This window comes from Lutra lutra, chromosome 12 (assembly GCF_902655055.1).
Source record: "Lutra lutra chromosome 12, mLutLut1.2, whole genome shotgun sequence".
Lineage (NCBI taxonomy): Eukaryota > Metazoa > Chordata > Mammalia > Carnivora > Mustelidae > Lutra > Lutra lutra.
This window is the reverse complement of record NC_062289.1, coordinates 4,070,712-4,087,500: the sequence shown is the minus strand read 5'-3', so window position 1 is coordinate 4,087,500 and position 16,789 is coordinate 4,070,712. Positions and strand designations below refer to the sequence as shown.

General features: G+C 38.4%; 1 protein-coding gene across 14 annotated transcripts in view; it reads left to right on the top strand.

The window, feature by feature from the left end:
• ZNF407 (zinc finger protein 407) overlaps positions 1–16,789 on the top strand; it is a 427,984-nt gene that overhangs the window by 250,186 nt on the left and 161,009 nt on the right. For all 14 annotated transcript variants that reach the window (XM_047696583.1, XM_047696574.1, XM_047696573.1 and 11 more), the window contains 2 exons: positions 2,674–2,757; positions 12,091–12,211. In XM_047696583.1, coding sequence (XP_047552539.1) covers positions 2,674–2,757; positions 12,091–12,211 — 205 coding nt within the window. The remainder of the gene's footprint in view (positions 1–2,673; positions 2,758–12,090; positions 12,212–16,789) is intronic.

The following is a 16,789-nucleotide window of genomic DNA, read 5'->3' as shown; positions in this document are numbered from 1 at the left end:
CAGTTTGTGGGAAGCCCAGGCCTCCTTAGCTTCCTTGACAAGGGCGGTGACGATTTAAGGTCCCCAGCCTGCCCTGAGAGATCACTTATATCGAACAGCAGATGAAAAGCCAGTGCAGATGTAATTTATCGTCGGCGTTTCCTTCTAAAGAATAATTGTGGAGACTTGGCTGGATCAATAATATGGATTTTTGTTGTTAGGTCTTGTAGTCTGCACCATAATGAGAGATAGGGGACAGTGGCTGTTTTCTAATAGAAAATAAAGGATTGGTTTCCGTGTCTTTCTACATTTGAATGCAAAATGGCACACTTGAAACTAATTCAAGTTGTTCAGAAAAGTCTCCTATTAGATTACTGTGATTATGTAAATATTGTATGTTAAGTGAACCCCCTTTATGGAGTGAAATATTACACTTAGTTTTTTCTTCAAAATTTTTGTTTTGAAAAATAGTCTGATGTCCACTATCCGAGCCTAATGCCTGTACCCCCTCAAAAAACAAACAAAACACAAGTGAAATCAAATTTAGAATGAAAAACAAATCAAGTCATCAGGTAAATGTGACGTACAAATACATTGCAGGGTAACATCCTAACTAAATTCTGCACTTCAAAAAATCGAGGTCACTAATGTATCTAGAATTGAATCACATTGAAAATTTATTAATAATTTTGTCTTTGTGCCTATACATATCTTCAAATAGGAAAGGGAATAAAACTTCATATATCTCTGCAGCATGTCTGCCTGTAAAGGGTATAAATCTCATGAGAATTTTTCTGTTTTTATGTTACAAGAAAGATGTAGGTCACAAAGAAGTTCATAAATGGGAGGAAGTAATCCCCGTCTTCCTGCGTCTCAGAGTAATAGGGACCCTCTGTCTCACTAGAGTTTTCACTAGTTGGGTGGCAGAGCCCTTCCACTGCCACACCTTTCCGCACACACATGTGCTCTCAAGCATGCGTGGGGGAGACCGGGCACAGATGTGTGGCCACGCGTGCATGGGGGGTTCATGCCCACGGCGTGGTGCTGGGAAAGACATCTTGGGGAACAGCTTTGCCTCCACATAGAGTAGTATGTTAATATTAACGAGCAAATTATCTATGGGATTCTTAAAAAGTCTACTTTCAGTGTTATTTAATTGATAATATGGCTGGTTGGCAAGATTTATATTCCAAATTGATTAAATAATTAAATGAGTGATTATAATTAAACTTTATTCTTCACAGCCATCTACTCTATTTTTTTTTTTTTTAATCTTGAGATGATGATGCCAAGGGACAAACTTAACCCCAAAATAGGAAAGCAAAGATAGGAAAAATATTTAAATTCAACTTTATTTCATAAATGATAACAGTGAACATTTTCATATACCTTCAGGAAATGAGATTATACATAATTTGCTTTAAAACTCTCTTCATTAATGCATGTTCATCTAGACGACAAAAGCTAATAATGCTCACAAGTGAAGGGGGTCTCTTTTTGGTCACCGAAGTTATTCTGCCTTCCTATATTTACTGTTTTTTTTTTTTTCCCTCTAACTTTACAAAGGCAGCCAGCATTTTCCAAATACATCAAGCTAAATTTCTGTTATGAAATGCCAAAATGTTTTAGAACAAAGCCAGCTGACTGGGGCAAAACCGTTGAAAGACTTGTTGCATTAAACATCTAGATGAGTAAAGTACATAAGAATAGATACAAATGATTTATTTTGTTTCTGGAAAAGTATTTTATAATTTCGCTGTATCGCTCCACGGTTAGCATTTTTATTCTCTTTTGCCCTTCCCTTTGAGCCTTGTGGGATAAACTGCCCAGCTTGGCAGTGCTTACTGCCTGAATATGCTGCTGGAAAAAAGATAGATTGCATTTTTACACTGTAGGGGAAAGTGTTCACTTGTGTAAAAATGCTGAAATAAAATGAGCATTTACACACTTTTAACAAATACTGACTCTGCCAAATCTGTCTCTAATTGTTGCAGAGGTATTCCGTCCAGGACTGTCATTAAAGATGAATAATTGAAGTTTTTCTACAGTTTCTTTAGCAATCCCTAGACTTGTTTTTTTATGCCATGCAAGTTTGAGAAACATAAACAGCACTGAATTGTTATTGGTGCTGAGTAATGTGGATTTTATTGTTACTTGGGATCTTCAGTGTGTGCGAGGAAACCATTTAATTCATATTATTAAGTAGGAAGTTATTAAAGAAGAACCTGATAGAATCAGGTAAAACCAATTCAATATCCTTCAGTTGTTGGAAAATTCAATATGTTTTATTTAAGCAGAATCCTAGATACTGTATATTAACTATTCCAAGCAATCTTTACTCAGCTCACAAAGGCCAGATGTATGGGAATTGTAAAAAATCAGGATATGCATAAAAACTGTTCAAGTGCATAAAGCAGCCCCATCTGGAAGACATCTACCAGAAATGAAGTTGTACAAAACCATTCCATTGATAATAAAGCTAATTTTTATGGGTCTGACAAGTATGTAATTATGTTCAGTGGTGCTTTTCAGATTTTATCACAGTCAATAAACCGCAGTGGTAATTTCATTCCCATTTGACATATTTACATGGAAACATTTGATTGGAGGAATTAGTAACCCTGAAAGCCTTGATAGATATGTTTTAATGATCTGTGACCTCCGCAGTCCCTCATCTGTTTATTGTTGCAACAGGCGAGAAGTCGTTTCTGTGCGACCTCTGCGGCTTCGCCGGCGGGACTCGGCACGCGCTCACCAAGCACCGCCGCCAGCACACAGGTCAGTACGGCCATCCGGTGCCCAGCACCCGCGCTCGGCCCTCTGTGGCATGTCTTGTCCTTTTCTGTAACCCCCTGTGCTTGAGGGTCTGCTGAGGTTTCTATGTGAATGACCTAAGATTTGGAATCACCTATTTTTATATGTTTAAAAAAGTCGCCCTACTGCATGTATGCGCAGTGCAAATACATGGGACGTAGGAGGGGAGAGAGCTTTTTGCCACGTGCAGACACACCAGGCCCTCTCTGCTGGCGAGACTTTGCCGTGGACGTGGTGGGTGAGGCTCTAGGCCGGCTGGCTCTCCAGCGCAGCCCTCTCTCCTCAGCGTCCCCACCTACTTCCTTACTCGCCCCTGCCTCCTTAGTTGGCTCCTGGCTTATCCAGAGGGTCCCCCTCCACCCCGCCCAGCTACTGCTTGGCCCACCTATCCACCTGACCCTCCAGAGTGCGAGTTGGGACCAGTGGGTGCGGTTTTAGGTTCTTGCTGCTTCTGTTTTCCTTGCTCTGAAGAACGGAGAGCAAGTTGAGTAGACAGCGATACGGAGCAGCAGTCCTCTTTGCGATCTGCATCCTTAATGGTTCAACAAAATCAAGTAGGTGCCTCAGTTAGGAGCAGTTCAGAATGGAAGGTTTTAAATATTCATTAAAATTGATTACCTAGTTGGTCTTATAAGTAATTATGTTAATAATTGTAAATTATACGTGCTGGGGACAGTGCTGTTAAAGGCATTGTCCCTTCTAATTATTAACAGAACTGTTTTATTATCAAAAGTGACCTAGTTTAGATGATAAATCATGTGGTAACACAATCTGTCACTCAATGTTGGGCTTTTCCTTGGGGACCGTGACGGTGGGTGTTCGGCGGTCACACTCGGAGTGGCATGAAATGAAGACACACAAAATAGGTTGGTTGTGGGACATTTTGAATCTTGATATGTGATATTTAACCTCCATAGGTGGCTCCAGTGCCCATCGTGGCATTTGTAAGATTAGTAAAAACGAACGCCGATCTCTTCTTTCAGATCGTGAGTGTGACCCGGGTCTCTGTATGGGGTCAGAGTTAGTATCGGGGGTGGGGAAATTCCAGTGTTCAGCGTGATGTTGGAATCTTACCCTCAATTCTGTAAATGTGGAAGTCCCCTTTCAGTTTATAGGAGCAACCTATGGCCACGACCCGTGAATCCAGGGAAAGGGAGTCCGGGTCAGGGGCGGCAGGAGAGGCCCAGCGGAACCCAGCCCTCCTCGACAGCTGTCTTGGAGAAGCTTGGAGTGGTGCGTGTGTGTGTGAACGTGTGCTCACGTGGAGTGCTTTATTCTCAGCGTGTTCAGTGTATTGCTGCCATGCGGTCCTTGTTGCTTGCCCGGTCGCTCCCTGCTGGGGCCCGGGACCCGCAGAGCCCCCTGTGCCACCTATGCCAGCATGGCGGAGCTCCCTCTTCCCCGGTGGTGAGGACCGTCGTGCTTGATCACAGGCGCTTACAGGTGATCGATCATGAAGCCAGCGTCGAGCAGGCACAACTTTGTACTTTATGTCAGGTCCAGAGGCTCCTTATTACTTTGCTATTAACTTTATACCATATAGGACAGTGTCTCACAGACAGAGGCATCTGTCTTCGTGGCATTTATCTGCCTCTGTGGCACAAATCAAACATGATTCTTTAATACCAAAGTCAGTTCTGAAGACTTTGCTTCAACCAAACAGCTTAGTACAACTCAGTCTAGGCCCTTGGCTTTTATGCTGGATTTGTAATATTTAAGCAACATACAACTTGTTTTTTTCCCAAGGCCAGAATCGTATGGTGCATTTGAAATCTATATTTCTCTGATGTATTCCTCTTCGACATGGTTTACCTTTTTACCACAGAGTGCCCACGCAAATCACAATCAGCTTGGAAAGGGATAGGTATCAAAAGTGTTCCAAATGGCGTAAATAATTCCCTCCTGCAATACAGACTGTCTAGGGGGCTGACACAAAACATCTTCCATTCCAAGATTTACTTTTATCACCTGTCAGAGACCCTTGATTCAAGGGCACAGGAGCAGATCCTCACGTGTAGCTGAAGGGTCTTGGCCAGTTTAATAACCAGCAGCCTGCCCAAAGGAATGCGAAGTGTGAGTTTCCATGAGAAGTGTGCAGCCCTTTTGACAGATCGTTGACACACAAAGGGCACTGCTCTATATCCATAGCCATTCTGGCATCCCCTCCCCCACCCAGACTTTCTTTACTTTTCTATCAGAGCTACCTGAGATGCAGAACATTTCTTAATGATTATTTTGGCCAAGATTATTGTTCATAAAGGAGAGTGTGAAGAGCAACACGATTTAATATGCACTGTTATGTCACATAAAGGGGAATAGGAGGAAAGGAAGGCCGCCTTTGTTCTGCTTTTTTGAGTAGGGTGGATGCAGGTGGCCCTGCTGACTTGCAGGTACCACAGCTCAAGAGTAGGGAAATGTCTCAAGCCTGGATCCACTCATCTTTCTGGTGTTGGAATGACGGAGTTTTCAGACGGGCTGTTCCCGGTGCACTAAGTCATTTTGATCAGTCCTTAACAAGTGTATGCACCCCTTCATATAGTACCTACCTCAGTTCAAGCATGGACAAATGTTAGCAAACTGGAATTCTTATTTAAAATGTGTGTGTGTCTGTGTGTATACACTTTTTTTTTTTTCAAATTTTACAACCTAAAAAGTGAGTTTATTTCTTGGGCTATATATTGAGCCTAATAAACACAAAAACTACTTATGTGTTTCTGAAGTATAGTTCCCTGAAAAAATTACTTGAAGAAATTTCCTGAAATTACTTGAAGAAATTATCATTTGTGGATGAAAAAAAAAATTTAAACAGTAGCATTGGGCATGTAACAAAATGAATGAGTTATAAACTAACTGTTATGCACAGATTTGATTAAACTGTACTTTGTAAAAATTGACATGGTTTTCTTCCCCTTCCGGGAGCCTACACATACATACTTGAGCCTTCCTTTACTTAGTGCTTATAGTATAGGATTTTTATGTTGCATATTTTGGTAGCATTATATTTTTTTCTCTGTCAACCTGCATATAATTCAAAATTTCTTAGTGTTACACAGTTTAATCCACAGTGTTGTCAAGTATGAAATGATAACTTTTAGTTCCTTACAATATAATGCTACCCTAATGTCAACTCTAAATTAGTAGAATTATAGAGAATATAAATGACATTATTCTTTAAAGTTTAAGTGCTTATGTTAAATCTCTAAGAAAATTAACTTTGAAGATCTTAAATGACCTTTCATTTACACTGCTAACTCAGACAATGAGTCCATAATGTCACCCTCTATCCTCTCCAGATTCCTGCCAAATCCATGAAAAATGGATAGATTAAAGATGCCTACCCCAAAGCTATTTGAATAAACAATTTAGCCGTGAATTGTGACACGACACATTTTCAAACACTAGTTTGAATGGAATAAGGAGACATCAGGATATAGTTGTCTACTTGCTTAATGAAAAAAACATCTTTTATTGTTTGACTACTTAGATTCATTATTTTAAGAGTGGAAGATTTGTACTACCTAACTTGACCTCTTATTATGTAGCTACAATAGTCATGACCGTATTGTATTGGCCTGAAGTTACACAGATATATCAGTGGAACAGGATAGATCCATGCCTGTAGTTGTCAGTTGTTTGTGACCAAGGTATATGTAGAGAGAAAACTAAGAAAGGATGTGCAAAACCCCTACACTGGAAACTGCAAAAAATTGCCAAGAGAAATTAAAGAACCTAAATAGAATGACATACCATGTTCATGGACTCAAAAGATTCAGATCCCATCAAGCTTTTTTGTTGATGTTAAAAAATTGACAAGCTCATTTTAAAATTCAAACAGAAATGCAACGATCCAGTGTTTGCTTCAGCAGCACATATACTAAAATTGGAAATGCAACTATCTGAAAGAGTTTTGAGGATGATGAACAAACCTGGCCTCATGACTTACCATAAGGCTACAGTAATCAAGTCATTCTGGTATTGGCATCAAGAAGACACATCTATCAGTGGAATGGGGCAGAAATTATAGAACAGACCTACGTCTGTATGGTCAATGGAATTTTGACAAAGGAACAAAGGCAATGCAGTCTTTTTAATATATAATGCTTGACTAATTGGATATATGTATGCAGTAAAAATGAACTTTGATCTGTATATCATATCATATATATCATTAACTCCAAACTGTTCTAAATAAAAAATTGAAAACTATATAAATTCTAGAAGAAAATTTAGAAGAAAAATCTTTTTGACCATAGATTAGCAAAGATTTCTTAGATAGCACATCAGAAACCTGATTTTTAATTAGGAAAAAAAAAAACCCATAACTTGAAAAATTATAAACTGACAAACTAAAAACTTTATATATTAGTTAGCTACTCCCCTATGGAAAGACACTGTGAAGAGAATGAATGTGAAGATTAACCAAAGACTGGGGAAAAATATGTATAAATCACAAATCTTATTGAGGATTTGTATTTGTAATGTATAAAGAAGTCTCAAAATAAAAGAAAACAAACAACTAAAAGGGGGTTGAATGATTTGAACAGACATGTCACCAAAGGATATAAATGTATGGCAGATAAGCACATGAAATGATTCTCAACTTGATTAGAGAAATACAAACTGAAAGCACTGACCGTATCAAGTATTGGTGAGGATTTGGAACAGTGGAAACTTTCCTCTACTGCTGGTAGGACTGTAAAATGGTCACACCACTCTGGAAAAAGGTTAGCAGTTTCTTAAAAAATTATTATGTACCTACCAAATGACCCAGCCAACCCATTCCTAGATGTTTTCCCAAGAGAAAAAGAGATACACGTCCATGCATAGACTTGCAGCAGCTTAGTTTGTAACACCCCAAAATGCAAACAATTCAAGTGTCCTTCAGTTGGTGGATGGATAAACTGTGGTACATTCATATCATGGAATGCTACTCCTCCGCTTGTAATAAAAAAATATTTACGCTCGGAGCAACATGAATGAGTTGCAAAATAATGCTGAAACAAGGTCAGACAAAAGAGAGTACATACTCTATGTATAGAAATCTCTAGAAAATGCTAACTAATATATAGCAACAGAAAGCAGATGAGAGTTTGTTTGAGGATGGAATGAGCCAGAGAGAGAAAGGGACCTTTGGGGGTGGTGGCTGTGTTCATTGTCTTGAATGTGGTGGTAGTTTCAGTCCACCTTGTACGGTCAGTATAGCTACATCAAGTTAGTGAAACAGTTAATAATGCGTGTGGTTTTATCCAGATGAGTGCATCACTTTGTGTTCCTATTGTCCATGTGAACTGCTCTGTGACATTGGTGTGTAGCTAAAATAGTCTTGCAGTTCAGTTCTCATAATGAATGGAGAAGTTTTCAGATATGCTTCCCTGCGGATGTTTGTGTCTTTATGATATAACATATTTCTATATCAAATTTGAAGACACAAGAGACATTTTCTTCAGCCTCGGCAAGAGGAAGATCATCTGCTGTCTCAAACAAAAGCAAAATCCATCATCATCACGAAAGGGAGTTTTTGTATAAGTTCAGTGTAGTTGTCTATACCAATGTAAGTGCCTTGACCAGCAGTTTAGAGACCGTGAACAAAGTTATTCAAGTTGACCCTGAGTGATCGCTCAGTTGTGTTATAGATGGGATTTATCTTGAGAATAAATGGCTGAAAGGTACAGATATGCCTCTCAACTCCCAAGATTTTACTCTGCTTTGCATATGTTCTTATTTTTACAAAAATAAATCAAGTATTTCCTTGTAGGATCTATTAAATGGTTTCTCTATGTTAAATTCACTGTGAGAAACCACATAATTGTTTTGTATATAAAAAGGTTTGTCTAAAAAAAAAAAAGGTTTGTCTTTTCACTGTTTTGGAGAGCTTGATGAGAAGCACGGGGGTGTGCCCCTTCTTTCATCTCCGTGGGAAGGTAGTGTGCCCGTACCTGTGTTCGGCCACTCCAGGCACTCAGGCCACAGAAGCAGCAAGGCATTGGACCCTTTGAGAAGTACCTTGCATGTGCTTTGTCTTCTCTAATCCTCATAACTGTCCTGCTGTCCTGCTTGTTCGGTGGTTTTACCCTTCTGATCTTGTCCAGGGGGTTGACAGGTAGGGAGTGAAATATGGCAAAACCTGGACTGGGACTGAAGGCCGTCTGGCTTCTTCCAGCCGCCGCCCGGCCGGCAGTGATAGGTAGGACGCCATCTGCTGAGACGTGAATGTATTCAGCTAACTGCCACATAAATAGGACAAGACTAAACAGTCTAGTTTTCAGGACAGATGTAGTCTTGTTGCTAGTGGAATTGATGTAGAGTAATTTTATACCAAGGTAGTTCATCCTTTGTTTTCTACATAAGTCATTATACTTGTAAAACTATTAAAAAAACACCAGAATTAAGATGTGCCAAGTAGAATTTTGCACATACATAAGATTAATCTGTGTGTAAAACTTCTCAGAAAGAACGTTTGCTGAGAGGAGTATTATTGTATATTATAAATAATTTGGGGGAGGAGGTGGTTGTGAAGTTTTTTCTAGTTCATTGCTGTCCAACAGAAATGTCATGGAAGCTACACTTGTCATTTTAGGCTTCCTGGCAACCATGTTAAAAAAAAATCAAAAGAGTAACAGGTGAATTGCTTTTTTAAATAGTGAACGAAATATCTATTCATGTTTCCTGCCCATTTTTTACCTGGATTATTTTTTGGGTGTTGAGTTTTATAGGTTCTTTATGTATCTTGGACACTAACTCTCTATCAGATGTATTATTTGCAGATCCCCCATTCCAAAGGTCACCTTTTAGTTCTGTTGATTGTGTTGATTATGAAGTCCCAAATAATTTATTTTTGCTTTGATTTCCCTTTCCTCCAGAGACATACTTAGTTAAGGAGTTGCTATTGCCAGTGTCCAAGAGGTTACTGCCTGTGTTCTCCTCTAAGATTCTGATGGTTTCCTGTCTAACATTTAGGTCTTTCATCCATTTTGAATTTATTTCTATGTATAATATAAGGAAGTGGTCCAGTTTCATTCTTTTGCATGGAGCCGTCTAGTTTCCCAGCACCATTTGTTGAAGAGACTGTCTTTTTTCTAGTGGATGTTCTTTCCTGCTCTGTCAAAGATTAGTCAACCATACAGTTGTGGGTCCATTTCTAGATTTTGTATTATGTTCCATTGATCTGTATGTCTGTTTTTATGCCAGTATCATCGTGTCTTGATCACTACAGCTTTGTAATGTAACTTGAAGTCTAGAATTGTGATGCCTCCAGCTCTACTTTTCTTTTCCAAGATTGCTTTGGCGATTCAGGGTCTTTTGTGGTTCCATACAAATTCAGAAGACATGAGTAGACACTTTTCCAGAGAAGACATCCAGAAGGCTAAGAGATACATATAAAGATGCTCAACATCATTCATCATCAAGGAAATACAAATCAGAACTATAATGAGATACCACCTCACACCTATTGGAATGGCTAAAATTAACAGCACTGGAAACAACAGATATTGGCTAGGGTGCAGAGAAAGGGGAGCCCTCTTAACCCTGCTGGTAGGAATGCAAACTGGTGCAGCCACTCTGGAACACATTATGGAGGTTCCTCAAAAATTAAAAGTAGAACTCCCCTATGATCTAGCAATTGGACTACTAGGTGATTCAAAACCACCTAGTACAAAGGGTACAAATATGGTACAAAAATGGGTACAAAGGGTGCAAAATGCTGATTCAAAGGGACATGGTGGGTAGCATTATCAACAAGAGCCAGATTATGGAAAAAGCCCAAATGGCCAATCAGCTGATGAATGGATAAAGATGTGATGTGTATTTCTATATATACATAAATATGTATATATAAGAATATTATTCAGCCATCAAAATGGATGAAATCTTGCCATTTGCAACAGCGTGGATAGAGCTAGAGTGTATTACGCTAATCAAAATAAGTCAGTCAGAGAAAGACAAATACCATATGATTTCACTAATAGATGGAATTTAAGAAGAAAAAGAGATGAACATGGGGGAACAAAAAAGAGAGAGGCAAACTTTATAGAGTCTCAACTATAGAGAATGAACTGAAGGTTCCTGGAGGAGAGCTGGGGGGATTAGGGTTGTGGGAAATAGGTGATGGGAGTTAAGGGGAGTGAACTTGTAATGATGAGCACTGGGTCTTGTATGTAAGTGGTGAATAACTAAATTCTGCCCCTAAGACTTATATCACACACTATGTTAATTAACTGGAATGCCAATAAAAGCTCAAAACTTAAAAAAAAAAAAAGTTACACAAATACATCAAATTACTTTCATTTCCAACATGAAATCAATATAAATTATTAGATTTTTTTTTGTTCTGGGATGTTGAAATTTGGATTGCATTTTATACTTCTAGCACATCTCAATTCAGAGACTAAATTTTTATACCTAATCCATGATTGATATTTAGATTTGATAAAATTTATACTTAAAAAGTAGATTCACATTCCCAAGATATTCTCTACAGACATTTTTTTTTTTTACATAGGTAAATCCCCTATCAGTTTTTTAAATTTAAAACTTACACTGAGTGAAATAGCCATATTTCAAGTACTTACCTGCCAGTATGGCTAATACAATTAAAAACTGAGATTTGATGATTTCTTTGAATGTGTGTGTGCGCAGGGGGAGTGGTTAGTGCAGAGAAAGGTGTCAGTCAGAGGACTAGCCGTGAGCGGCGTGCAAGCCTGAGCCAGCTGACTGGTGAAATGCGCATGTGGGTAGTGGTTAGATCCATCCGGGGGATTGCACGTGTTTCTTTGAGGCCTTTTTTTCTGTGGTGACCTCTTACTCACCTGTAGTGAACTATAAATTTTCCTTACGTCAAACAGTTTTTTCATTGGTATCTAATTAGAGCTTTATTTTTTGCTTCATATTTAACTTTAAGATTTTATACAGTATATTCAAAGAATATCTCTATTCTATGATTTTCCATGCTTTTATTCTCAGGGAGATTTTTATAATGGCTCTACTGTAACATAGTTTGTCAAATGACTCCAAATGCAGTGCTCGATCAGGCTTTTGTGTAAGTTTGTGTAAGTTACATTTGAGTGCCATAATATGTACCTTGCCTCCATTAAAATATAGAAGTAAAAATCAGTGGTGTCTTCTAAGTTTCTCACTTGGGGAGTGAATATTCAGGTGTCCTAAATGTGAGTAGCCCATTGAACTATATTCTTAAATTTTTATGGAAGTAAGTTTCTTTTTAATTGTTAGTAACTGGTTTGGCCCTTCATTTCCAGTTTTTGTAATTATTCATGTATAGCACTGCTTTATATTTTGCAGGAGAAAAACCTTTCAAATGTGATGAGTGTAGCTTTGCCTCCACAACCCAGTCTCATCTGACTCGGCACAAGCGGGTGCACACGGGAGAGAAGCCCTACAGGTGCCCCTGGTGTGACTACAGGTAAGGGTTTGTTACCAAGCAGGTGGAGTCAGTGGCCGTCGCGTTGCGTTCACAGGAAGGAATCGCTCTTCTGATGAACGTGAATTAGCACAGCGTAAAGCAGGATTCACTTACTAGGTCGGGAATTTATTTCACCATCCAATTTTAGTGACTGTTTTTTTAAAATTGTAAAGTTCTTTTCCAGTTTTTATAATCTTAACACTTCGGGTTTGTAATCCTTTATATACCTGAATTTCAGGTGATTTTATTTCTTGGCCAGAGTAAGGGACCGTCCCATTTCATGAGTTATTCCATGCATGTGGCCCTCGTCTACACCGAGTGAAGCACTTTTAGGCAATGAAGACAATGCAAGAAATGTTTCCTGCCTTGAAGGACGTTGAGGTAAAATAGGTGACTACTAGTGCCTCTAAAGAGTTATAACACAGATTTCAGTCAGGAAAGAAAAAGGCCAGGAGTGTCCATAGGAAGAAACCAGTCCAGCCACACGGACTTCCTCCTAGTGGAGACAGCATTTCAGCCGGTGCTTAAAAGATGAGGAAATGTCCACGACCTAGGCGCAGGAGGTAATGGTGTGCTGTAGCATTTTCGGGCCGACAGTGTGATCCAGATCACATGTGCTCAGCCCGTTCCCTGCAATCCTTGGTGGCTAAGGGGATGTCTGCCGCATTGCAGAGTCAGCCTTGCGGCCACAGCAAAACATAAGTGCCAGAAGTTCAAGACGTGGTCAGGCAGTGGTAAATAATCCCGTTTCACTCTGTGTTGAAGTGTGTGTGTGGAGGGTGCAGATGAAAATTAAAATGGGAACTGGACATTGCAGCCAGATCATGCTATACCTGCAGCCCATGAGAGTGAATTCAGAGCATGTTAGATGGTTTGTTGGACACCGCAGAGTCTGCAGGCAGCCAGGTGACATCTGTCTTGGGGGCTTCATCAGCCACACTGGGCAGTCTGAGTCTCAGTGTGAGGGCCTTCTCCATTCCGGAGCTGAAGATCTTATGGACCCCATTACACATGACGACACAGGGCCGTGGAGGGGGGTTCTTTCAACACAGCCCGCTACTGTTAAACGTTAGGATCTATATATACCTTAAGCCTGAAGCCTTTGTTAAAAAAGACATGCTTGTATTCCTGTGGATTCCTGTAGCCTGTGTATTCAGTAAATAGATTGCCATAATCTCTATTATTATCCTCATTATTGCAGTAAGTTTTATGTTAAAGGTCATTTAATACTACAGAGATATTACAGATATATTTCATTCATTAATTATTCATTCATTCAACATTTTATGAGTTCTGTCTTTGCTTAGCACTAGATTGGTGTTTCTGGGAAATTTGGTAAAATGGTGATCCAATTAGAGGTGGACATAGAGATTTTAAGGTGTTGATATGAGTTCTTTAAAAAATAAACAGTTTGAATATTCTTTTCCATACTGAAGAGGTCATACTGTATAGTTGCCTTCTCCGTAAATCGCAGAAAAGCAATTAGAGAAATTGTAAAAATTTCTCCTAATTATCTCTTTAAGCTCAGGATTATACCCTTTCGGTCTATATTGTATGCATTAGATTTGAGTTGTGGTTCTGGGGGATTTTTTTATTTCTTTTAAATTTTAGTTTTCATACTTAACAAATTGGGACCACCTTTCCATTTCGTTAATTTTGTGTAACTGTGGTTTTCAAACTGTTGTTTTAAAAGTAGCAGAACTGTTGTTTCAAACAGGATCATTTCCACACCCCTATATAAAATATATAAAAGTGTTTTTTACTGCTTAAAAGTGAATTTCTTAGGTAACATCTGTAATATTTACTCATAATATTAAGAAATAATTATATGATGCTGTTTTGACAGGAAAAATTTTTCCAATGGGGAAGCTATTGATCAGAATAGCTGTTGAGTTAGCCCTGGCATCCAGTCCGTGTCCTCGTTCTGGGGTAAGCAGGAGGCTGTGTAGCTAAGGGCTCAGACTCTGCAGGAGCAGACCCAGTGGGCTCTGCCATCTTAACCTCTTGTGAAATACGGGCGGCGAGAGGAGCAGCCTTCCGGGAGCCTCGCTCACATTAGAGGAGGAGCACGGCCTGGCAGAGACACGGGGGCCCTGGGTTTCCTCTCAGACTGTCCCTTGGATGGTTACAGGTGTTGCTGCACCTTGTGACCTCAGGATAGTGTTCAGTGCAAGAGTGTCAGTGCCCTGAAGGTCTTCCGTTTTTTGAAGTTTATTTATAATGCATGCCCTGATGGACTTTCCCCCCAGTTTTTGAAGTTGTTAAAAATACATTAAACCCAGCATCGTCTGTTACATAGTCACTGACATACAGTAGAGCTCTGAATGCCTCACTTGAGGACTGCTCGTCTCCAGTGCATTCTGATGCTTGCATGGCTTCAAGTTAGATGGATAAACAGTAGTCACTTCATGAGGTTTTTTAGACATTTGGGCCATTTTTAGGCATTTTCATTTGAAAATGCTTACTCCTAAATCTCTGTGCATATCCATGATTTTTTGCAAAAGAAATTCCTAGAAGTATGACTTATGGCTTTTAATACTATTAAATTTAACTTATTTAATAGTATTACTATTATTATTAATTATTATAGTATTACTACAAAGATAGGGGTTAGAATATTGTCTCATCGGTAAGTACTGCATTTTCTTAGACTTAGTCTTTGTGTGCCTAAACATTTCAAAATATTTCAGGCTTTCGTGGTTTGAAATCGTATTATGCTTTTGCTGAGGTTAAGGTTGTGTTCCCTGCCTTGTATGCACACTGTCTTCCTGACACAGCGTCACGTCCGTTCAGAAGGGCATTGAAGGTAGCTGGGTTCCATCCCTGCGACGCCTCCGACAGCCACTGTGGGTAAAAGGAGATTGTGTTTTCCAAGAATATTGCCACTGCCCTGTGAATTAATACTCAGGACACTTACATCTCATGATGTCTGTCAGATTTTCTTTTGAAATGTTTGAAATTCTTGATAAAAGGTTGGTTTTATCTTTCTTTAGAAGTTTTTGGAAATTTGATTATTATTGACAGTTAACAGTTTGAACACTTGTTATTCATGTAACAGGCCCGTGTACATGTGGTTAGGTCTGTTTACTCGTGAACAAAGATAAGTTGACCTTGCTTAGGAATACCAAGCCTTGCAGGTACATGAATAGCAATGTTAGGAACCTTTGTATCAAACAGATACCTTTGTTTTCTTGTTGATGAGCAAAAGATTTAAAAATGAGCAGAGAAGTTTACAATGATCATCTTGGTTGCATAGTGTAATAAGAAAATGCTTTTATCATGTCTGCCTTATAACAACAAGGAGAATATCTTTTTCCTTTTTTGAGTATGTGTGACTTCCATGGAATAAAAATATTCATAAGATCAGATATTTCTTAAGATGATGTGGTTATATTTGTCCTATTGATATTTTTCTATTTTTTGCTTTAAAACACTTTAACTTTTTTCCCATTTAGATTTTTATTTGTTGTTAATATAGATATATAAAAATTATTCCCATAGAGTATTCCTGTGTTTGTCATTATTAACACTTATTTGCAGGTAAGTTTACCATCATTAGAAACTGAAATATTACTTAAGTTTCACTTGAAAATATATTTTTCATTTTATAAATTGAACATTAGTGAAGAAATACATGTAGTTATAATTATTCATGAAAAATGTGAATATAGATTTGTTTACAAAAGAATTTTATAATTGGTCTTTTGAACCTGGGGCTATTTTTCAAGTTTGCATTATTAATTTAGGCAATGACATCTCATTCTATTCAGATATAAACATGTACCCCTTTTCCTAAGCTTTTGCTGTCTAAAATATCCAAAAGTCTAATCTATTACAAATCAGTATATTCCATCATTACTCCATAACTTTTTCACCATTAATTACTATTCATTATAATTTCAGAGCATAAATTTAGATTCATAGCACACTGTCCTGCCATATTATCTGTGCAGCAAATTCTTTAGGTTTGTTTCTACATTAAAATGGAAACAGTCCAGCATTTTCCTGTATTTTTATTTCCCTTTGTTATATATTGTCACTTCTATTTACAAAATAGAAAACCTTTAAAACGTTATGTAAGCACCCTTTCTAAAAATGTAAATCCTTATTTCCCCATAGAATTTATTAGCATCAAACTGTATTCTGTTTCACTAGTGACACTGGCTCTCACAACAAAATCGATGGCTACACTCGGCCTCTCTTTTACGTGAAACTCCTCTTCTAATTGCCCTCCATTTTTTATTTAGGATTTATGGGAGAATACAATAGATGTGTTTTAAACAGTAAACCTTCTAAGTCATGAGAAAACAAAAAAAAGACACAATGCTACCTGCAGTATTAAAAATATTAAGGATAATTATATGTTATACCTTAAATGTCATTTAGCAAATTAAAGAAAGCTAAAATTTCAAGTCAGACTCTGGCAATTTGGTGACTTACGTTCCGTGTCCCTGTTGTGGATGTTGGAATAGTGCGCGTGTTCCCCAAGATTGCTTTTGACTAGAGTTTACCTCAGCTGTACAACTGCCTTTGTACCATCAGTCTTACACACAGTCTTAAAAAAATTTTTTTTACTAT